The 20122-nt window shown below is 35.2% G+C and overlaps 2 protein-coding genes across 2 annotated transcripts in view; both read right to left on the bottom strand.

Annotated features, from left to right (window-relative positions):
• The window catches only part of LOC107667582 (tankyrase-1-like), a 31309-nt gene extending 22899 nt beyond the window's left edge, over positions 1–8410 (bottom strand). The window contains exons 1-5 of the mRNA XM_016459288.1: positions 7826–8410; positions 6375–6599; positions 4146–4241; positions 3623–3659; positions 2262–2337 (exon numbers count right to left, since the gene is read on the bottom strand). Coding sequence (XP_016314774.1) covers positions 2262–2337; positions 3623–3659; positions 4146–4241; positions 6375–6599; positions 7826–8339 — 948 coding nt within the window. The 5' untranslated portion in view covers positions 8340–8410. The remainder of the gene's footprint in view (positions 1–2261; positions 2338–3622; positions 3660–4145; positions 4242–6374; positions 6600–7825) is intronic.
• Positions 8411–12094: 3684 nt separating this feature from the next.
• Positions 12095–20122, bottom strand: part of LOC107667588 (glycerol-3-phosphate acyltransferase 3-like) — a 12151-nt gene continuing 4123 nt past the window's right edge. The window contains exons 5-10 of the mRNA XM_016459298.1: positions 17155–17229; positions 15967–16056; positions 15609–15783; positions 13044–13172; positions 12862–12941; positions 12095–12778 (exon numbers count right to left, since the gene is read on the bottom strand). Coding sequence (XP_016314784.1) covers positions 12679–12778; positions 12862–12941; positions 13044–13172; positions 15609–15783; positions 15967–16056; positions 17155–17229 — 649 coding nt within the window. The 3' untranslated portion in view covers positions 12095–12678. The remainder of the gene's footprint in view (positions 12779–12861; positions 12942–13043; positions 13173–15608; positions 15784–15966; positions 16057–17154; positions 17230–20122) is intronic.

Genomic DNA, 20122 nt, shown 5'->3' on the forward strand with positions numbered 1-20122 from the left:
TCCATTTTTGCCATATTTGTAACATTTGTTTGCATAACTATTATTCATTATGTAGCCCAAACATGGCTTTATACTTCACTCATGTTCTAATATACGTGTAAAATCCTTCACATGCGCAAAAATGTTTGTTTCGGCGCTGCACGCTGATTTTACAGCGGACCTTTTAAAATAAACAGTGTTACTTTTATGTTTGGTTGACTGCATTTTAGTTTGATGATGAATGGCTGAAATGGCAGGCAACGCTAGAACTAATGTTGTTTGTGTGTGCGTGAGGCGCCTGTACGATCAGATGGATTAAATCAAATAAAAGATATAAAGAAAAGAAATTAAATGCATTAAGAGTGTCACAAAAACGAGCGTAGCCTATACTTGTTGCACAGTGTTTTTTTCCTTTTGTTAATCTGTTAATTATATTAGCCTATTATATATTTTGTGTGCTATTGATTTTATTCCTTTTATAGACTTAATTTCTGTTTTTCTCCTTTCACAGAAGCGCTGCAGGTGCATGATGCGACGATTGAATCCTCATGGTCTGTGGTTTACGCTGCTATTCACGCATATAAAGCTAAAGCCCTGTATAAAAACCAAAAAAAAAAACGCAATTCCAATTTCCCTGTACAAAACAACAACAAAAAAGACATTCTAATCTTACTGGTTAACGATCGACTAATGAGCTTCGTTTGATGGTCAGGAAAGTCAAAATTAACAAAATGCTGTCATTCTACAATTCTCCACCGTATTTACTATGCTGCGCGCAACTTCAGGTAACTCAAAAACTTGCGTACACGAGCTGAGACCAGACGTGAGATTTGATCGTAGCCACCACTCACGTCCATATTGATAAATTCCAAGTTTTGCGTTGAAACGACCGTACACCCAGTTTTCTGTCATACGTTTGTTTCGTAAATGAGGCCCATTGTGTTTTCTTTCACTTTGACGAATAGAAAGTTAGAAAGAACAGAATTTATTTGAAATAGTAACATTATACATGTCTTTCCTGTCACTTTTGATCAATTTAATGCATACTCGTTGAATAAAAGTATTAATTTCTTTAAAATCCCAAACTTTTGAATGGTACATATACACACAATTTAATGATAGAAAATGACACACAAAAATATTCAACTATTTTATACAGTATTTCCTCAATATTCTATACAAATCAAACGACAGCATAAACTTACGTTATCATCATTTTGGTGCATCCTTGGGTCTATAAACATTTTCTATGCTCATGTACTACTGTGCTCCAAACCAATACAAAATGTCAGCGGATCAGGGATATTTCTAGGTTTACAATGTCTTCGGTATGGCATGACTGCCAATATTCACGTCTGTGTAGAGTACATTAAAGCATGCATTATGCTCAGTGGTCAACTATTTACATTTACACATTTAGCGGATGCTTTTATCCAAAGTGACTTGAAAAATATGAACAAAGCAATTCATCAAAGAACAAAGCATTTTGTCAGTCTATAAAGTCCTGTGTTTGATGTTAACACACTACTCTCAAAATATCAGTCGAAATTACACCACTATACAAAATACAGGCATCAAGATCAGTATCGGAGAGTACAAAAATGAAAGCAGCAGCAATACTCAGCCTCTAAAAAATAATAAAAGTACATTATATCACTACACTCCAGCATGAGATACAGTACGTAATTCAACATCCACTAAAGGAGACTAACAGAGCAACAAACCCACAGTAAACTCATTCCTAAAAAGCCCTTCTGATATAAAAGACACAGAGGTCTGGAGGGAGGGAGTGACCTGAAAAGGATTTGAGGGAAATCGAGGTCCTGTTATTATGTTGTGATTAGAGGAAAAAGTGGATCAAAAAAAGCTTTGGCCTAAAACATCATGAAGGTCAGAAGTGGATCCCAATAGGCTTTAAAGATCAACTGAACTGAACTTATAAAAATGACTGACAGCCAAAAGCAGCCCAGACTGAACAAAGGGGCAGTGTAACCTCGAAACAAACATTATAAAACGACATCAACCATATGTCCAAACTTAAACTCATCATGGGTAAAACTAGGTCAGCGCTGTTTACTCTAAACACAGTATTACGGGGAAAAAAAACTCACACAAGGGAATTTGGGATTGTCTTGACCTACATCTATGCCATTTATACAACCAATGAAAAATCGCATCCTGTGTTCGAGTTTGAATAGAGCTTGAGTTTAGAAACAACAGACATATTTTCTAAAATTCACATCTTATCAGATATATCAAGTGTTAATTCCGATCTGTGTTACCTTGCGTCCATCGCTGGCATGACAGTTGACATTAAGTGGGGTCAAAAGTGCCATCAACTTTTCCTCATTTCCGCTCCTAACAAGGTTTTCCAAACAGAGGGAGACAAACACTGTTAGGAACAACAACTTAGAGAAAAGACATTTCTGGATCAGTGACAGTCAAAAAAGATTCCAATGTACTTAAAGAAATAGCAATAGCTTTTAAAATATAAGAAACTTACCATGTAAACTTAATGTAAGGTTCGATATAAAACCTTCCTTTAGACCAGGGCTGTCCAAACTCGGTCCTGGAGGGCCGGTATCCTGCAGAGTTTAGCTCCAACCCTAATTAAACACACCTGAACCAGCTAATCAAGCTCTTACTAGGCATAGAAACTTCCAGTCAGGTGTGTTGAGGCAAGTTGGAGCTAAACTCTGCAGGACACCGGCCCTCCAGGACCGAGTTTGGACAGGCCTGCTTTAGACTCTATTTATTGAAACCTCTATTTATTGCTAGCAGCAATAAATGGGACTGCTTTGTGAGCAGCTATTAAAGGATGGTGCAGCAGTGGCAACTATATTGGACTACACTGTTACTCAGATGTAAATTTTATTCAGAGTTGCATACTTATCAAAAATATGTAATTTGGTGCAGCTGCAGATATTTATATGGCCAAAAAGCCAGATGAAATTCTGATAGCTTGCAATGTAAATCAATGAGATCTTCATAACAATATAGCAAATAGCTTACATAAAATGCATATAAATGTCAGTCGTCACACTGTATCTCCCAATAATATGTCATTGTAAGATGATATTTAAATGTTTCGTTTTATGCAACAAACTCTGTCATTTTTATTGTGGGGCAAAACATGTAATGCGATGCAATACAATGAAGACTGAAAAATTAACAAATTCCTCAAAAGTCTATTGATCATAATTGATACTCACATTTTAACATGATTTTTCCAAAGAATTGATGAATGGATAATCAAGTAAACCTAAGTTGGTTCAGTCCAGTAAGTGTTCATCTTGAAATATTACTAACAGTATAAAAGTTATTCTTACATTTACTTTATAAAATACTTATCCTGTCCAATAAACATTTATATACCATGCGGCAAACATGTCTCATTCTGATATTCTTGGATTTCCGTTCCGACATCAGAGTTTTCTAAACATGAACATACAACTGTGCCAGGTTGTGTGTAGCACCTTCAGCTCTGCACATTCATCCCAACATTCTTCTCAAAGGACTCCAACATAAGAAACAAGAGGCTGAGGGATTCAAACAACCATCCATACCGCCCCCTCAAAGTTACTTCAGTGTTTATCTTAGTAATACATTGATATTAAATTATTATATTGCACCAAAAACTCACCTCGCCGCCTCCAACAGTTCATCCTTCTTATATTCACCTGATAAATAAAATCAGACAGCAGGTGTCAGACAGACTTGATTTGCGAGATTCATTAATGTGGGTATGTGGATGTTTTTAGCATTACAATGGTCAAACTACAATACTAGCATACTTCATGCAGTACATACCTTATTCAATTAGTATGTGAAATGAAACGCAGGATGCAACGTTTCAAACAGAAGGCTGTTACATTAACCTCACATTTAATTTGGTGAGTGGCATCGAGTTGGCATTTCAATCCAAATTTGTGTGCATATGTTTAAACATGTATCTGTCCGACCAATTAATATACTGTGGAAACGTGGCTGTAAATGGCCTTCGGTTAATTTTTCAAACTGGAGAATAGTGCATTGTGGTAAACAGCACTCGCACAGCATGCTCTTGCTATATTGGCATACTGCATACTACAAAAACATACTCAGTGCTCATGAGACTGTGTGTTGTTAATGACTGTAAAGCAGATGTGTGTATGTGTATGTCTCACCGGTGAGGACGGTCTTAGCAGAAGGGTCTGCCAGGTCCAGAGCTGATTTGCCGTCAGTGTTTCTGATATTCGGATCAGCGCCGTGCTGGAGCAACACTGTAACAAACAGAACCAAGCAATACAGTCACCGATACTGAAACTGACAATGTTTTATGTTGTGGTCGATAAGTATAATTATCAACACTCTTTTTCCACCTAAAGTGTTCATACTAGCTCTGCAGTTTTAGTACAGTCAGCCATTGAAACACATGCACAGCAGAAAAGATGGATAACTGTTTATATAGTGCATTAACCAATGTTAACAGATACATTTAATTTTAAATGTTGAAATTAACAAATTAACTAAGATGAACAAATGCTGTAGAACTATTGTTCATTATTCGTTCATGTTTACTAGTGTCATTAACTTATGTTATCATATACCTATAATAACCTATAACCTAACTATATTATAAAGTTTTCATATTTTTATTTTCCAGCATCAGCATATTATCAAACTAATCAGTTCAAAATGACAATATTGAATATTGATATTTTCACCAATATATTGCACATCCCTAACAGTCACTCGCCAAATATCTCTAAAGAAATAGTTTTACACAAAACAATTACAATTTTCAAGACATTTTCCAAAACATTTTTAAACCGGTTTGAAATTCTTTCTTCATTAAACACAAAACGAGATGTTTAGCAGAATGTTTATGATAGTCACAAAAAGCATCATTCTACATCAGCTGTCATTAGTTATCTAAGTAAAATGGTCCTGCAGCATGACACATTTTTAAGTGTGAATAATCCATACAGTCTTTCAATTAATATGAGATCATGAAAACTGCATGCTTATGATTACTAATGCTGAAAACCTCTTGTTATGTGGAGGTGTCACACCATCGGACTGAACATGGGCAATGTTTATGTGGAACGACATCTGTTTAATTAATAGCAGGGGCTAAAACATATCAACTTAAATTTTTAAGCTTATAAAGATCTTATTTACTTGTTTTTTGGGCTCCTGGTTTATATAAAAATACAAATACATATTTTTAAAGAATTCTGATAAAATTGGTTTCCAATATCAGACTAATCAGTACAATGCCACAAAAAATTATAATAATAATAATATTGACCAATAATGATATCATATCACCAATATATTGCACATCCCTAACAGTAACTCTCCACACTCGCCAAATAACTCTGAAGAAATAGTTTTAAACAAAGTAACACACCGTACTCAGACAAACCTATTCATCATGTTAATAATGCAAACATCAGAGATTCTGTCAGTTTTCTCACTCACACACAGAGTGCCGTCTCAGCACAGGGGTATTCAGCAGCGCTCTATGACAAATACTGCAGAACAACAACATTACTATCACAACACAGCAATACTGCAGCATGCTGGACCACCACATCAGCTCTCTAGACAACTGCTGCAACTCCACACAATGTTGACTGGGACTCATTAGACCGGATTCATTGCCTTTCTGCTAGGTAGGGGTGGGCGATATAGCCTCTAAATTATATCACGATATTTCAAGAATATTTGCGATAATGATATTTATGATGATATAGAAAAAAATATGGAACAATGTTTTATTGGTGATTGCAGCTTGCAGGCAGCAGCATTTATTAGTGCAAACAAAATGAAGGGCATTTTTCATCCTTTTCCAATGAGCTACTGTCATCGATGACAGACTACCTAATTCGAAGTGTAAATCTATTGTCATAAGTTGTGTGTTCAACTTGAAGCAGACCGATCGGTGTATGACGTCAAAATACCGGGAGAGTGACTTACCCCTTATTTACAATGCACGCGTCTGCGGCGCGTTACGGCTCTGACACGGCCACTCTAGTCAATGCTTGTGTTTACACTCTCCACGCCACTTCGCTAAAGATAGGTGCCTCGACTATTTTCTGCTTCAAGTCAAACACACCTATTGGGTTTGTGGTGTTGTTGTTGTGCGCGCCAAGGAACGTAAATGCGCCATACGTCATTGCGTTGCTATATCATTGATATCGCGATATGACACTTTTTTTTATCATGTAAAAATTTATACCGGTATTATCGTGGACGGTATGATATGGCACATCCCTACTGCTAGGGATGAACGATATATCAGAGACCATCAGAATTAGTCTTAGAGCTGTTTTAATGATCAGAACTGGTCTGATTGGACTACAACTGGAAACAGATGAAATGAAAAAATTTCTCAATTTAATCCATACCAATGCACACGTCTATTTTGCCCTTGATGGCGGCCTCGTGCAGAGGTGTGTAGTTCCAGTTGTCTCGTGCGTTGGGGTCAGCACCGCTACACAGCAGCAGACTGACCACCTCCGCGTGCCCGAACGAGCAGGCGTTATGAAGCGGGATCAGACCGCCATCGTCACGGGAATGGACGTTTGCTCCGGTCTGCAGGAGATGCTCCACCACGTCCTTTCTGCCAAAGCCTGACAAACATTACATAGGACAAATGGGTTAAAATGCAATGAATCTAATGTGATGAAACGAATAAAAAAAATGACATATCAGATCTTATTACACCTAATGAGTCTAGGTTAAAAATTATTTATGTGTGTTTTTTTTAATGCTGCAACCATCTCAGCTCTTTTCTGTACCAAAAAACTACATTTTTTTTACAATTACAAACCGGTTGACTTTCTTCATTAAACACAAAACAAGATATGTTAATAATAATACTTACAAAACACATCATTCTGAGTGACCTACTGCTTTATGATTTTTTAAATCAACTTTAATACCTAGCCACCGTTATGTAATCATTTAAAAGGCCCTGCAACGTGACAGATACATTTTAAGTGCAAATAAATCCATATAGTCTCCCAATCATTATGAGATCATGAAAACTGCATGCTTATGCTTACTAATGCTGAAAATCTCTCATTATGCAGAGATTCCACACTGTAGGACTGAGCATTGATGGCTAATGTTTATTTGGAATGATGTCCATGTAATTAACAACAGGAGACAAAATGTAATAACTTTTTAAGCTTATAAACGGCTTAATTTAATTTTCTTTGGACTCCTGGTTAGCAAATTTTCAGGTCTATCCAATTAGAAATGAATTTAGTCAGTTCATATGACTCACAAAATGCACAGACTTCGATTTCTACGGTTTGAAAAACACCCTAATTAGATAATACCTACATATTTGATTAGTTTTCCTGTCCACAATGTTCTTGTTAACCCGCAAGACAATTTTCGCCTTACACTAGAAATAATTCATGAAATTTAAACAGTTTGTATAGATATTATATGGAAATTTAGTACTGTACAATTAGGTGTCAGTTTTGCATGAAATATCATATTCAACTCATGTAGATTTGGATCAAATGACACGATGTAATATTACAACAAACGCTTCCTTGAGCCCTGGAAAGGCGCTATATAAATAAAACTTATTATTATTATGCCATGACACATAACCACTGTGAACAGTCAACTTACAATACATAATTTTTGTATGAAAACAACACACTCTATACATAAAAATATATGTATACTTCAATTGAAAAATCTCATGCTTGTATAAATAAACTCCAAATCTAGTGGAACCAAAATCCACAAAGGTTACGTTTTGTTCTTTTATAAGGTCAAAAACAAAGCAAAATGCTCACAGACGCGCATTATGTTTAGCAAATACATAAATACAGACCTGCAGCGAAATGCAGAGGGGTTGATTTTCGTCCGGCCATGTCTTTGGCGTTCACATTCACCGAGTCTACCAGCCTCTTCACCCGCGACACATCTCCGTTCCGACAGGCCTCGAATAGCTCTCTGAACGCCCCGCCGGCCCCGCACACTCCGTCCCCGGGACTGTCCGCTCCTGAGCCGGGGCTCTGGCTGCCTGCGGTCGCGCTGGAACTAATGCTGCTGCAGCTGGAGCTGCCGAGGGCTGACGAGGCTGCGGCGGCCGCTGCTGCTGCTGAGGCGGGCCGGTCTGGGGAAGAGGCGGAGGCGGAGGAGGAGGAGGAGGAGGAGGCCGCTGCGGACTCCATCGTCGCTCCGCCGCATTCCGCTGCACCAGTGGCCGAAGGGCTCAATAAACTCGTCGATTCGGGAATAATCGCGGACGGCGATTCGGGTGGGGGGGATGCGATCACAGCGTTCCGCGGAGACGGCTGCAAGCTGCTTTGTTGGTGCTGTGAGGATCGACGGGACACCGCCATTTTCCCCACGAAGCTCCGTCTGTCAACAATAACAGCTGGAGCCGCTGCGCTTCCGCTCAGTGCGAGAAGGCTTCCGGTTGGAGGCTTGCGGTACTAATTTTGTTAAATATTTCATTTTCTTTTACTCCACATTTAAATTGATTGTAATGTCATTAAAGTATGACACACAACTTCACATATATGAAATTATAGTGACCGTGAAGGAATACTATCTATCTATCTATCTATCTATCTATCTCTATCTATCTATCTATCTATCTATCTATCTAAATATATCTATCTATCTATCTATCTGTTTATCTATCTATCTATATCTATCTATATCTATCTATCTATCTATCTATCTATCTATCTGTCTGTCTATCTATCTATCTATATATATATATATATCTATCTTTTATTTTAGTATCATTGAGATTTTTTTGAGATTTTGAATTAAAGTTAGCAGTTTTGTTGAGTTTTGTCATTTGTTTTTTTAATTACATCTATAGTTTTTTTTTTACTAATTTTTATTACAGATTTAGTTATTAACTAAGTTAAATTAAATTAAACTAATTAATATCTATCTATCGATCAGTTGGTTGGTCTGCTTATTTTAGTATCATTGAAATACTCTTAGTTTTTTGATATTTTGAATTACATTGTTAGCAGTTTTGTTGTGTTTTTGTCATATTTATTAGTTATTGTTTTTTTGTTTTTTGTTTTTTTAATACGTCTACATATATTTTTTATTAGTTATTTCAGTTTTACTTATTGACTTGTTACACTAAATGAACATGAGAAATATTGCTTTGACCAGGTGTCTGACTTAACATTGAAACTGAAAACAATGTTACACCCAAAAGTTTGGCCCAGGGTGAAATGATCTGCTCCTGCACCTCTTTATATGACACACCTCTTTGTGGATATTCAAACTGTTCAAACTGGTATATGGGGCCCTGTTGCTATGGAAACAACAACAGAAACCTCCACTGGCACGATATGACTAGGGCCAGCAGGGTTGTTTGAGACATTTTAACAACACATATATTAGCTCAGGGCCTGCTTGTGCTCTGTTGGTTGTTTTGTGGATAAAAGAACTTAAAGATTGTGTATGTTTTAGTGCATTGTGTTGTTAGATGGAGAGATGTCTGGTTCCTCTCATGCTACAGAGATGGATGGGAATCAAGATTCCTATCTGAAGAGGTGAGTTAAGCATATATACACATTTCTAATACATTAAACAGAACTAGTTTTTGTGTCCTGTGGCTCAGTGGTAGAGTGTTGTGTTAGCAGTGCAAAAGGTCGTGGGTTCGATTCCCAGGGAACACACATACTGGTAAAAAAGGTATAGCCTGAATGCACTGTAAGTCACTTTGGATAAAAGCGTCTGCTAAATGCATAAATTATTATTATTAAATATATGGCAGACTGGTTGGTATCTGTAAATGAAAGTTGGGTCGCTATATGTTATAAATTATATAATTTGAGTATCCATTGCAGGTATTACAGAACACTTCCAGAGGAGAAAAGATTGATGCTTGAAAAGTCTTTGATGGTATGTTGCATACATTAAAGGAATAGTTCACACAGAAAAATTAAGTTGTTTTTATTTGAATTGAATGAAAGTAGAAATGAACTGAGACTGTCAAGTTGAGTTGTTTGGGCAACTTTTATTAAAGTTTTTTCATTTTTGGAGCGCTTAGGAAGAATAAATGATGATATTTTCATTTTTGGATGTACTATTCTGATCAAATTTTAAAAAATAGTTATTGCAAATTATTTGAGACATTATAATGACCATGTCTTCTTCATTCAGAATGCAAATAATGACCAAGCGCACATCAGTGGTCTAAGGAAAGGGCAAGCTGGTGGTTCCAGACAAGGTAAGCTGTCCAAAACATATTGAGATTCAAATAAATAAAAAATCCAACATTTATTGATCAGATGTGTGTAATGTTTATGTATGTTTGTGTGTGTGCAGTTCCTGATCCAAAAATAGATGCTGAAGATAATGGATGCAAAGAATCCAAAAACTCCTCCTCATGCATTGTGTTATAACATTGCTTATCATACATAAACATATTCAGAATTATCTCACTGATAAACACTTGCCAGTCATAATCATTTCAGTAGATTGAACTTATTGAAAAATGCCATATTTTGTATTAGCAGTATTATTTTTATTCCTTAACCTTGTTTAGTTCAAATATGTTTTTTCCCTCTATTTATTAAAACATAATGTTACAATTGATGATTAAATTTGCATTACCTACTGGGATATTTTCAATTGCATTAACCAACACTCTGTCTATAACATAATAATAAATATTATGTATGGAAAAACAAGTCTGGATCTATATTGGCTAATTCAAAGCAATACTAAATTAGTGTTTTCTCAATCTCTGTGCAACAGCACTAACAGATTCAGTGTAGACCACAGTCTGTATACTGAAATATGGTGCTTGTTTCAGATCAGCACACAATTTTACCCATAGTGCCTTTTGCATTTTTGACTTTTCACACAGAGAAAGTGTGAAAATACAGAGAAAATATGAGCAAATGCTTCAGTTTAGTGTGTTGTAAAACACAGCTAGACAGCAACACCTCTAACACAGATGTGAAGATAATAAAAATGTAAAGTGAACATACTGCAGCTTCAATGTTTAGCCTGCTCTGAACAGCTAAGATCAAATAAAAGATCAAATGCTTGTAATCAGTTTTACTGTTTGCTGAAGTATACACAGATGTGACAGACCTGATCTCAAGTGAAAAAAACAAAAACAAATGGTCAGTAGTTACAACATACTGACATTTTACAGGGTTCCCATACCTTTTGAGAGGCATTTCCATAAATTCTCAAAAAACTTTTTGCATAAAATTTAGCATACTGCTATCACAATGAACAACTTTTAGGTAAATAATTTATGAGCATACATTTTAAAAAATATATAGTTTTATTCCTCAACATTGTTTATTTGTGGTATGTTTTTTTTATTTTTTATATTTTACTATATTTAATAAGAAATTTTTTGACAATTAATGATAAAACTGAAATCTGCATTACCCACTGGGATATTTTTATTGTATTAAAGGGGTCATATGATACGATTAAAATTTTTCCTTTCTCTTTGAAGTGTTACAAGCTCTTGGTGCATAAAGAAGATCTGTAAAGCTGCAAAGACTAAAGTCTCAAATCCAAAGAGATATTCTTTATAAAAGTTAAGAGTCAGCCACACCTACCTAAAATGGCTCGTTCTAACACGCCCCCACATGTCTACCTCACTATGTGGGAAGATTTGCATAACGCCGCCCAAATGTTCACGCAAGGAAAGAAGGCGTAACTTTTATTCTCGCTGTAGTATTGTTGCCGCTGCCGCCATGTCGTGAAGACGCTGTGTGATTCGTTGTGAAAGCGAAACTACTTTGTTTGGTCTTCCAACAGAGGACGATATCTGCTTCGTCATGCCTAGAGCTGATCCGTGCTGGTCGCTGAGGAAATACTACAACTTCGCGCTGTGGATCGCCAGATTGGCTTTCACCGTGGACAAAGCAGAGTCCAGCCCGGGGTCGTAACATGTGGTTGCCGCAAGCCCTCCGGCTGTTCCTCACTCTAGCCCCCCGCCTCTGCTCACTCTAGGCCGCCGCCGCTCACTCTAGGCCGCCGTGTGTGACGCTGTGTTTCGTTGTGAAAGCGAAACTACTTTGTCAACATCATATGACCCCTTTAACCAACACTGCCTCATTTCAGAAGTTAGAAAAAAACAGAAACTAGAAAAAAATAACAAGAAAAATGTTGACAATAGAAATTTATTTTGAAGATTTCACTTTTTCCCAAAACAAATCAGAATTTATCCCTCATATTTCCAGGTTTTCATGGCTGTGGCAACCTTGAGTTTAATAAAATAAGTGTATTTTGTCAGGAACTAATCACAATACTAGACATACGTATGTGACAAGAAACAAATGTTAAAAAAAGCACAAAAGTTTATTTGCTCTGAGAAATAAATTATCATATACCAAACTCAATATTAACCCCAATCATGCATTTATAATTTTGTCCTTTTTAAACATTTAAAATTTTAAAAATGGACTCTCAAATAAATCGCAAAAGCCTTTTCACCCAATTAATATTCCGGCAAATAAAACTCTTCACAGAAAAGCAGTGCAGCTCATAAGAAACTGGGATCTATAGCATTTGCAATGCATATTTATTTATATTTATGCCCCATTTATAAATATCTTTAAACCGTATTTTAGCAGCAGTGGTATGAGTAGACCCTCCTGTACTTTTGTCAACAAGTCGCCATATTTCCAGTGACTGGTGAATGAGAAGATCTGTGATCATTGGAGTTTGTATTCAGTCACTGCTGTCGTCACCCACCACCATGTGGCTGTACTTCTTCTGCTGTTGCTCCTTAAACGAATCCTTCACCTTTGCCCTCTTCAGACCTCCATCCCTGTGAGACATACAAAGTAATAAACCTTTAACTTAAATTCAATCACTGTAGCAAGACAGCTGAAGACAAACCCATTTACACACCAGGCCAAGTCCACTAAACCTCCTTGTTGTGCAACGGTTGATTTCACCCTGTTGGCAAACTGCACAGCATCCTCTCCTTCCTGTGCACACAGGAAATGAGTCAGTGAGGGCGTAATCAATCACATCAACATTGTGCTACAAAAAGCTACAGCTATTTTACACTTTACAGCTTGAGCTCTCACCTTCTGCGTCATTGGAGGCAGATACCAGACGTTGCAGACTATGGCCCAGCTCGTCATCATCCGCAGCAGATAGCTCACCATGCTATATTTACTGCTGTTCCAGAAAGCATCTCCAAACTGAGGGTCATACTACATATAACACACACACAGACACTGCATGAGGGTCATAGTAGGTCAGTATACAAACACACACACGCTATGAAGATCATTGCAACATGGGACCAAAACACAGTACTCTGTATATTACTGATTTATTTTAAATTGTATGTTATTTAATGATAATTATTGTATTAATTTTATTTATTTTTATTAATTATCAATTTAAACAGTTGCTACAGGAAATATTTTTAGAAGAATTATATGTCGAAAATAATTTAAAGGATATATTACAATTAAAATATAGTGTAATATTACACACACACACACACACACACACTATTGGCCAAAGGTTTGGAGTAATTCAGATTTTTTAATGTTTTTTAAAATTTTGAAGTCTCTTATGCTCACCAAAGCTGCATTTATTTGATCAAAAATATAGTAAAAACTGTAATATTGTGAAATATTATTAGAATTTCAAATAATTTGTTTTCTATTTGAATATATTTTAAGATGTAATTTATTGTTGTGATCAGAGCTGGATTTTCAGCATCATTGCTCCAGTCTTCAGTGTCACATGATCTTCAGAAATCAGTATAATATGCTGATTTGCTGCTCAAGAAACATTTCTTAATTTAATCAATGTTGAAAACAATTTTGTAGAAACTACAATACCCTACCATTCAAAAGTGTTGGGTAATTTATTTATTTATTTAAGTAATTTATACTTTTATTCAGCAAGGATGCAATAAATTGATTAAAAGTGAGAATAAAGACACTTATTCTGTTACAAAAAAAATTATATCTATATATATAATTATATCTTATCTTTCTATTCATCAACAAATCTTGAAAAATGTGTCATGGTTTCCAGAAAAATATTTAGCATCAACACTGATGATAATTGATAATCAACGAGTAACCATTATTAATAACTGAGCACCAATTAGAGAAAATCTGCATATTAGAATGATGAGTGAAGGAGCATTGAATAAATTACATTATAAAATATATTAAATTTAAATCAAATATTTTAAATGGAAATAATATTTTAAAATATTACTACTGTATTTTTACTGTAAACATTATCTTAACATTTCTCTAAAACTATCAAAATATAATATTTTTAATATTAATCTTTAGATTTAATTTTGATTACATTTACAGGCAGATTAGTACTGAAATTGAAAATGAGGGATCAATTCTAGATTTTCTCAAAAAAAAGCATACTGAAAACTTGATATATTCTTTTTTATTCTAGATTCAAATATAGTGTTGGTGAATGGCAAACAGATGATATTCAGGCAAAAAAAATATATATTTTAACATTTTTCTTGCATTACAAACTGAACAGAGTTAAACCTACCATGTAAACTGACTAAGTTTTAACTGGCGTCTTAAAATATGTTATTGAAATGGCAAATATTTTTGGAAATTCTCATTCAAGTAGACTGTCAAGCTGTACTGACATGATGGTAAAATAGCTGCTTGGGGTGCTATCGAAATAGCCTTCAACTAAACTTACATGCTTTACAATGGCATATAAGGATGGCAGCAACACTTTATTTTTAGGAACAATTCTCACTATATCTAGTTGTTTATTATCATGCATCCATACCTAAACTTTACAATTACCTTACTAACTACTAATAAGCTGCAAATTAGGAGTTTACTGAGGCAAAAGTCATAGTTAATAGTGAGAACTGGACCTTAAACTAAAGTGTGGCCAGGACAGCCTTAAGGAAACAGACTGTAAACCACACTATAGCGTTGCAGAAATCATCTGTGCATGAAATGATATTAAACTAACATAACTATGTATGTAACATGATATACTCTTAAAATATTCCAAAATAAATAGATTAATTGTATATGAATATTAATATTATTGAAAAACATACTGAAAGACAAAGTTTCAGTATTTTCGCTCTATTTTCTACATGATGAATAACAAAAATTTCTATGAGATAAATCATTTTTTGTAAAAAAAAATAAAATAAATCTAACAAACAGAACAAAACAATTTAAGTAGTCAAATATGGCTCTTAAAATATCCCCCAAATAAATATATTAATTTTTATGATGAATAACATAAAACATTATACTGGTTAAAAAAATTAATAAAATACAAAACAAAAAAAATTTAAGCATTCAAATATGACTTGCAGGAGCAATATGAAATGCCCAAAATACAAACTGTGTCTCTCCAAACCTATATGATGTTTTCATCCATTAAACACAAAAATGAGAAGTCGGCGACTGTAAACGGTGACTCTAACCTTAATTCCAAAAAGCACATAATGTACCATCAAAGTAGTCTATATGATTTATGTATGCCATTCCTAATGTTCTGAAATTATTTGATTGCTTAATGTGAAAAACAGATTGCAATTTAAGTCAAAATCGTATCAAGTAAAGCTGCAGAGCTGAGCACAACATACAAATAAAAGAGAAGATAAAGGTGCGTACTAACCTTACAAACCTGTATGGAAGTGCAAATACCAAGATTTGAGAACCACTGCACTGAAGTGTTATTTCGGTCTCACTCACCATTGCATAACAGCCGTCATTAGCCAGAATAACGACATCAATTGGCGAAGTGTGATTAGCTACACAAATGCCTCCTCTCTTAGGCCTGTTCTGTCTGAAAAAAGAATTAGCATTGCACAATTAGACTCATTTAACACACAATTTACACATTTAACACAGATGTTTGTTAGTAAGCCTCCTGCGTAGAAATTCAGCTCCAGTGTCTGTACAAGTCTAAACCAGATTATTGTTACTTGATTAGACCGGTTGTTGTTGTTAAATGGAGCCTTGAACTCACTTGTTGTGGTAGTGAATCGTAGCTGAAAGGCCTCTTGCACAGATCCTGTAGCACATCAAGTGGGCCAGTTCACTCAACCAACCCTTCACTCTGAAACAATAAAGGACTGTAATTAATATGATTAGGATTAAACAAATCAATAAATGGATTAAACATTATTATGAGATTATAACTGTTAAAATGGTTGAAGTGCATTTTTCATCATTCTGCATTCATGTTTTCCATTTATGGGAAAAGTCGTGGCCTAATGGTTAGAAAGTCGGACTCGTAACCCAAAGGTTGCGGGTTCGAGTCTCGTACCGGCAGGGAATGTAGGTGGGGATACCACGACTGAGGTGAGCAAGGCACCCTTGAGCAAGGCACTGAACCCCCAACTGCTCCCCGGGCGCCGCAGCATAAATGTCTGCCCACTGCTCCGGGTGTGTGTTCACGGTGTGTGTGTGTTCACTGCTGTGTGTGTGCACTTTGGATGGGTTAAATGCAGAGCACTAATTCCAAGTATGGGTCACCATACTTGGCAACATGTCACGTCACTTTCACTTTACATACAAATAAAGGGCTTTTCTTTGCTAAAGCTTACATCTCTTTTACTTAACTTACTTTAACTTAATTGTTACTAGAAATAAAACTGTTATAACATGCAATTAGCCATAACTGGCATCATGTTTGTATGATACCTAAAATTATATCTATTTGGAAAAACTGGGATTTTGTGTGTGTGTTTGTGTGTAAATCATTTATATCAATGCAGATTTAATAATCCACTTCTCAGCTTATTTCTCAGCTCATTATGTTAACCAGTAAAAAATTAGTGAGTGAAAGTTCATTAAGTAGCATGGTCATTGCCGATTATTGATGGTCTTGTTGGTTTAGACATATGGGCAGGCCAGATGCTTTGGTTCGGAAGCCTAGTGTAGACCAACCAGCACTTGTGTCCATAACATAATATATGCTCCTGCTCAGCAGTCCTGGGGCCCGTTCTTCGTACGTCGCTAACTCAGTTAGCTGGATTTGACTGTTGATGATTTGGCCTGATCTTGGATTGTCATTTCATCTCGGATGTAATAAGCGATGTACGAAGAACGGGCCCCTGGTCTCTTCAAGTATGGAGAAAGAGCAACTGGAATTGCTGTGCAATCATGAATTATTCATGCATTTGTAAAGCTGATAACATCACTAAAGCATTACCTGAAATTGGGGAGGAAACCCACCATCGTTGTGCCAATCACCAGCCAGCTCAGCCCTATAGCTGTAAGTGTAATCCTATAGACATGACAATAACAGAAGGACAGGTGCATGATTTTCAGTGAAAAACATTACCATTTTTATTTTTAGAATCCAAATAATGACTTTTTCAAGAACAAAGCACTGAATCTCACTAATATACTAATGTACCTTTCAAATGTTTTTAAATTAAGTCTCCTATGTTCACCAAGGCTGCATTTATTTGATCAAAAATACAGTAAAAACTGTAATTTTGCTAATTATTATTAGGATTTATAATAACTGTTTTCTATTTGAATATGTATTAAAATGTAATTTATTCCAGTCATGCAAAGCTGAATTTTCAGCATCATTACTCCAGTCTTCAGTGTCACATGATCTTCAGAAATCATTCGCCGATTTGCCGTTAAAAAAACATTTCTTATTATTGTCAATGTTGAAAACAGTTGTGATGCTTAAGATTTTTGTGGAAACCGTGATGCAGGATTCTTTGATGAATAAAAAGCTCAAAAGCACAGCATTTATTCAAAATAGAAACAACAACATAACAAAAATTTTTACTGTCACGCTGATTTGCTGCTCAAGAAATATTTCTTATTATCATCAGTGTTGAAAACAGTTGTGCCGCTTAATATTTTTGTGGAAACCGTAATACATTTTTCAGGATTCTTTGATGAATAGAAAAAAAAAACAGCATTTATTTGAAATAGAAAACTTTTGTAACATTCTAAAGATCTTTACTGTCACTTTTGATCAATTTAATGCACTCTTGCTGAATAAAAGTAAAAATCTTGCTGACCCCAAACTTTTGAACAGTAGTGTTAGGTGGGGCAGATTCTGGGTCGTAGCACTATATGAAAAACATTTTGTAAACTTTATATCCTAATCTCTGAACACATGCGGACAAAATGTTGGCAGAGATGTGTTATCCTGTGGGTGGCGCGCTAATGTTGATTGACAGGCTCGGAGAACACGCATAAAATGCTGTATTATAATTGCCTTAATATAGTATTTATCACCTCCAAATGTTGATTTATAATGTTACAAGTTGTGGAGCAACTTGGTTGAGGAAAGACGATCATATGTCTATTCTCAGAATAATAAACAAAAAAAACACACAATATAACCATATAAAGACTATTCATGTGAGCACATTTAAACTAAAGGATTTATACTTTGTTAATTTGATCCACTACTCCACATAGAAAAAAACAGACATGCCAACTAGTTACTGACCTGTTGCAGACACATAGCTGAAGCGGATTGATATCATCTTGGTGGAGTGAGGTTCACGTAAGGTAACGTGAAAATAAGCGGGGAATATGGCAAGCCGTTTTGACTTTTATTCATGCTCAGGATATGAATTCTTGATATCAACAATTCAATTTTTACTAATTAAAATGTTAATTCTTGATATCAGGAATTAGATTTCTACTAGTAACACTTGCTATTTTTGATATCAGCAATTACATTTCCACTAGTAGCAATGTTAATTCTTGATATCAACAATTCAATTTTCACTAGTTAAAATGCTAATTCTTGATATCAGGAATTACATTTCAACTAGTGAAAACTATCATTCTTGATATCTGTAATTGTATTTTCACTAGTTAAATGTCACCATAGGCTGCCATTCAAAATCAATTGTTGATATCAAGAATTAATTTCTTACAAGTTGAAATTCCAATTTCACATATCAGAAATAAAATTCTTACTAGTAAAAACCTTTATTTTTTATATCAGTAATCACATGGTTACTAGTACAGGCGTCTATTCTTGATATCAACAATTTAATTCTTGATATCAACAATTTAATTGTCACTAGTGACAATGTTCATTTCTGATATCATGAATGTGATTGTTACTAGTAACAAAAGTCATTTTAGATATCAGAAATTACCCTCCCAATTGTTGATATCAGAAATACATTTTAAAATATCAGAAATGAACATTGTCACTAGTGACAATTAAATTGCTGATATCAAAAATAGCAAGTGTTACTAGTAGAAATCTAATTCCTGATATCAATAATTAACATTTTAACTAGTAAAAATGTAATTGTTGATATCAAGAATTCATATCCTGAGAATGACTAAAAGTCAAGACGGCTTGCCATAGGGGCAGTCTCAAAACTGCCCCAATGGCTCTCAATTAGAGCGCGCTGCAGTTCCCCTTTTCACCACAGATTTACATTGCAAAATTGTGGGGCGCTGTTGAGCTCGGTAAGGCTCAGGCACCATCTGCCCCGCTTAGTATCATGTATACATGCCTGCTAAAGCCATGCGCAGGATTTTAATATATACTGCTTACTTTACGACTTAAAATAGTCTAGAAAATCTGAAAAATATTTGTTGCAGAATGCTGAACACATTTACAAAAATTGTCTCATTTTAATATATTTTTTTATTTATTTTAATATATACTGCGTACTTTTTTTACTTAAAACAGTATCGAAAATCTGAAAAATATTTGTTGCAGAATGCTGAACACATTTACAATTTATAATTGTTTCAGTTTATATAGAGGTCTATGTTGTGGATGAATATTTTGGTGGGGCTCTGCTAGGGGTGTGCGATATATATCGCATTTAGTGTGTTTTCTTTCACTGCATGATTCAGTTCAAGACATGATGGCAGAAAATGTATATATTTATACCACTACATATAGTTATTCAATTTCACACGAAGAGTGCCGTTTTTCTCCAAAAATTACCATGATTACAAATGTGACATTGAATTCAATAAACAATAAGTTAATTAAGAGACTTACGTTTTAGACACCATATTGCTTGTTTTTGCTCTATTTCGCCAACAAAAATCAAATCATACAGCCACAGTGCTGTTTTGTGTCTCTGAGCAACGTGACAGTGTTTCGTTCCTGAATGAATCAACCGTTTAAATGATTCGGTTCAATCGCAATGACTCACTTATTA

This window comes from Sinocyclocheilus anshuiensis, unplaced genomic scaffold (assembly GCF_001515605.1).
Source record: "Sinocyclocheilus anshuiensis isolate Anshui unplaced genomic scaffold, SAMN03320099.WGS_v1.1 scaffold373, whole genome shotgun sequence".
In the NCBI taxonomy this organism is placed as follows: domain Eukaryota; kingdom Metazoa; phylum Chordata; class Actinopteri; order Cypriniformes; family Cyprinidae; genus Sinocyclocheilus; species Sinocyclocheilus anshuiensis.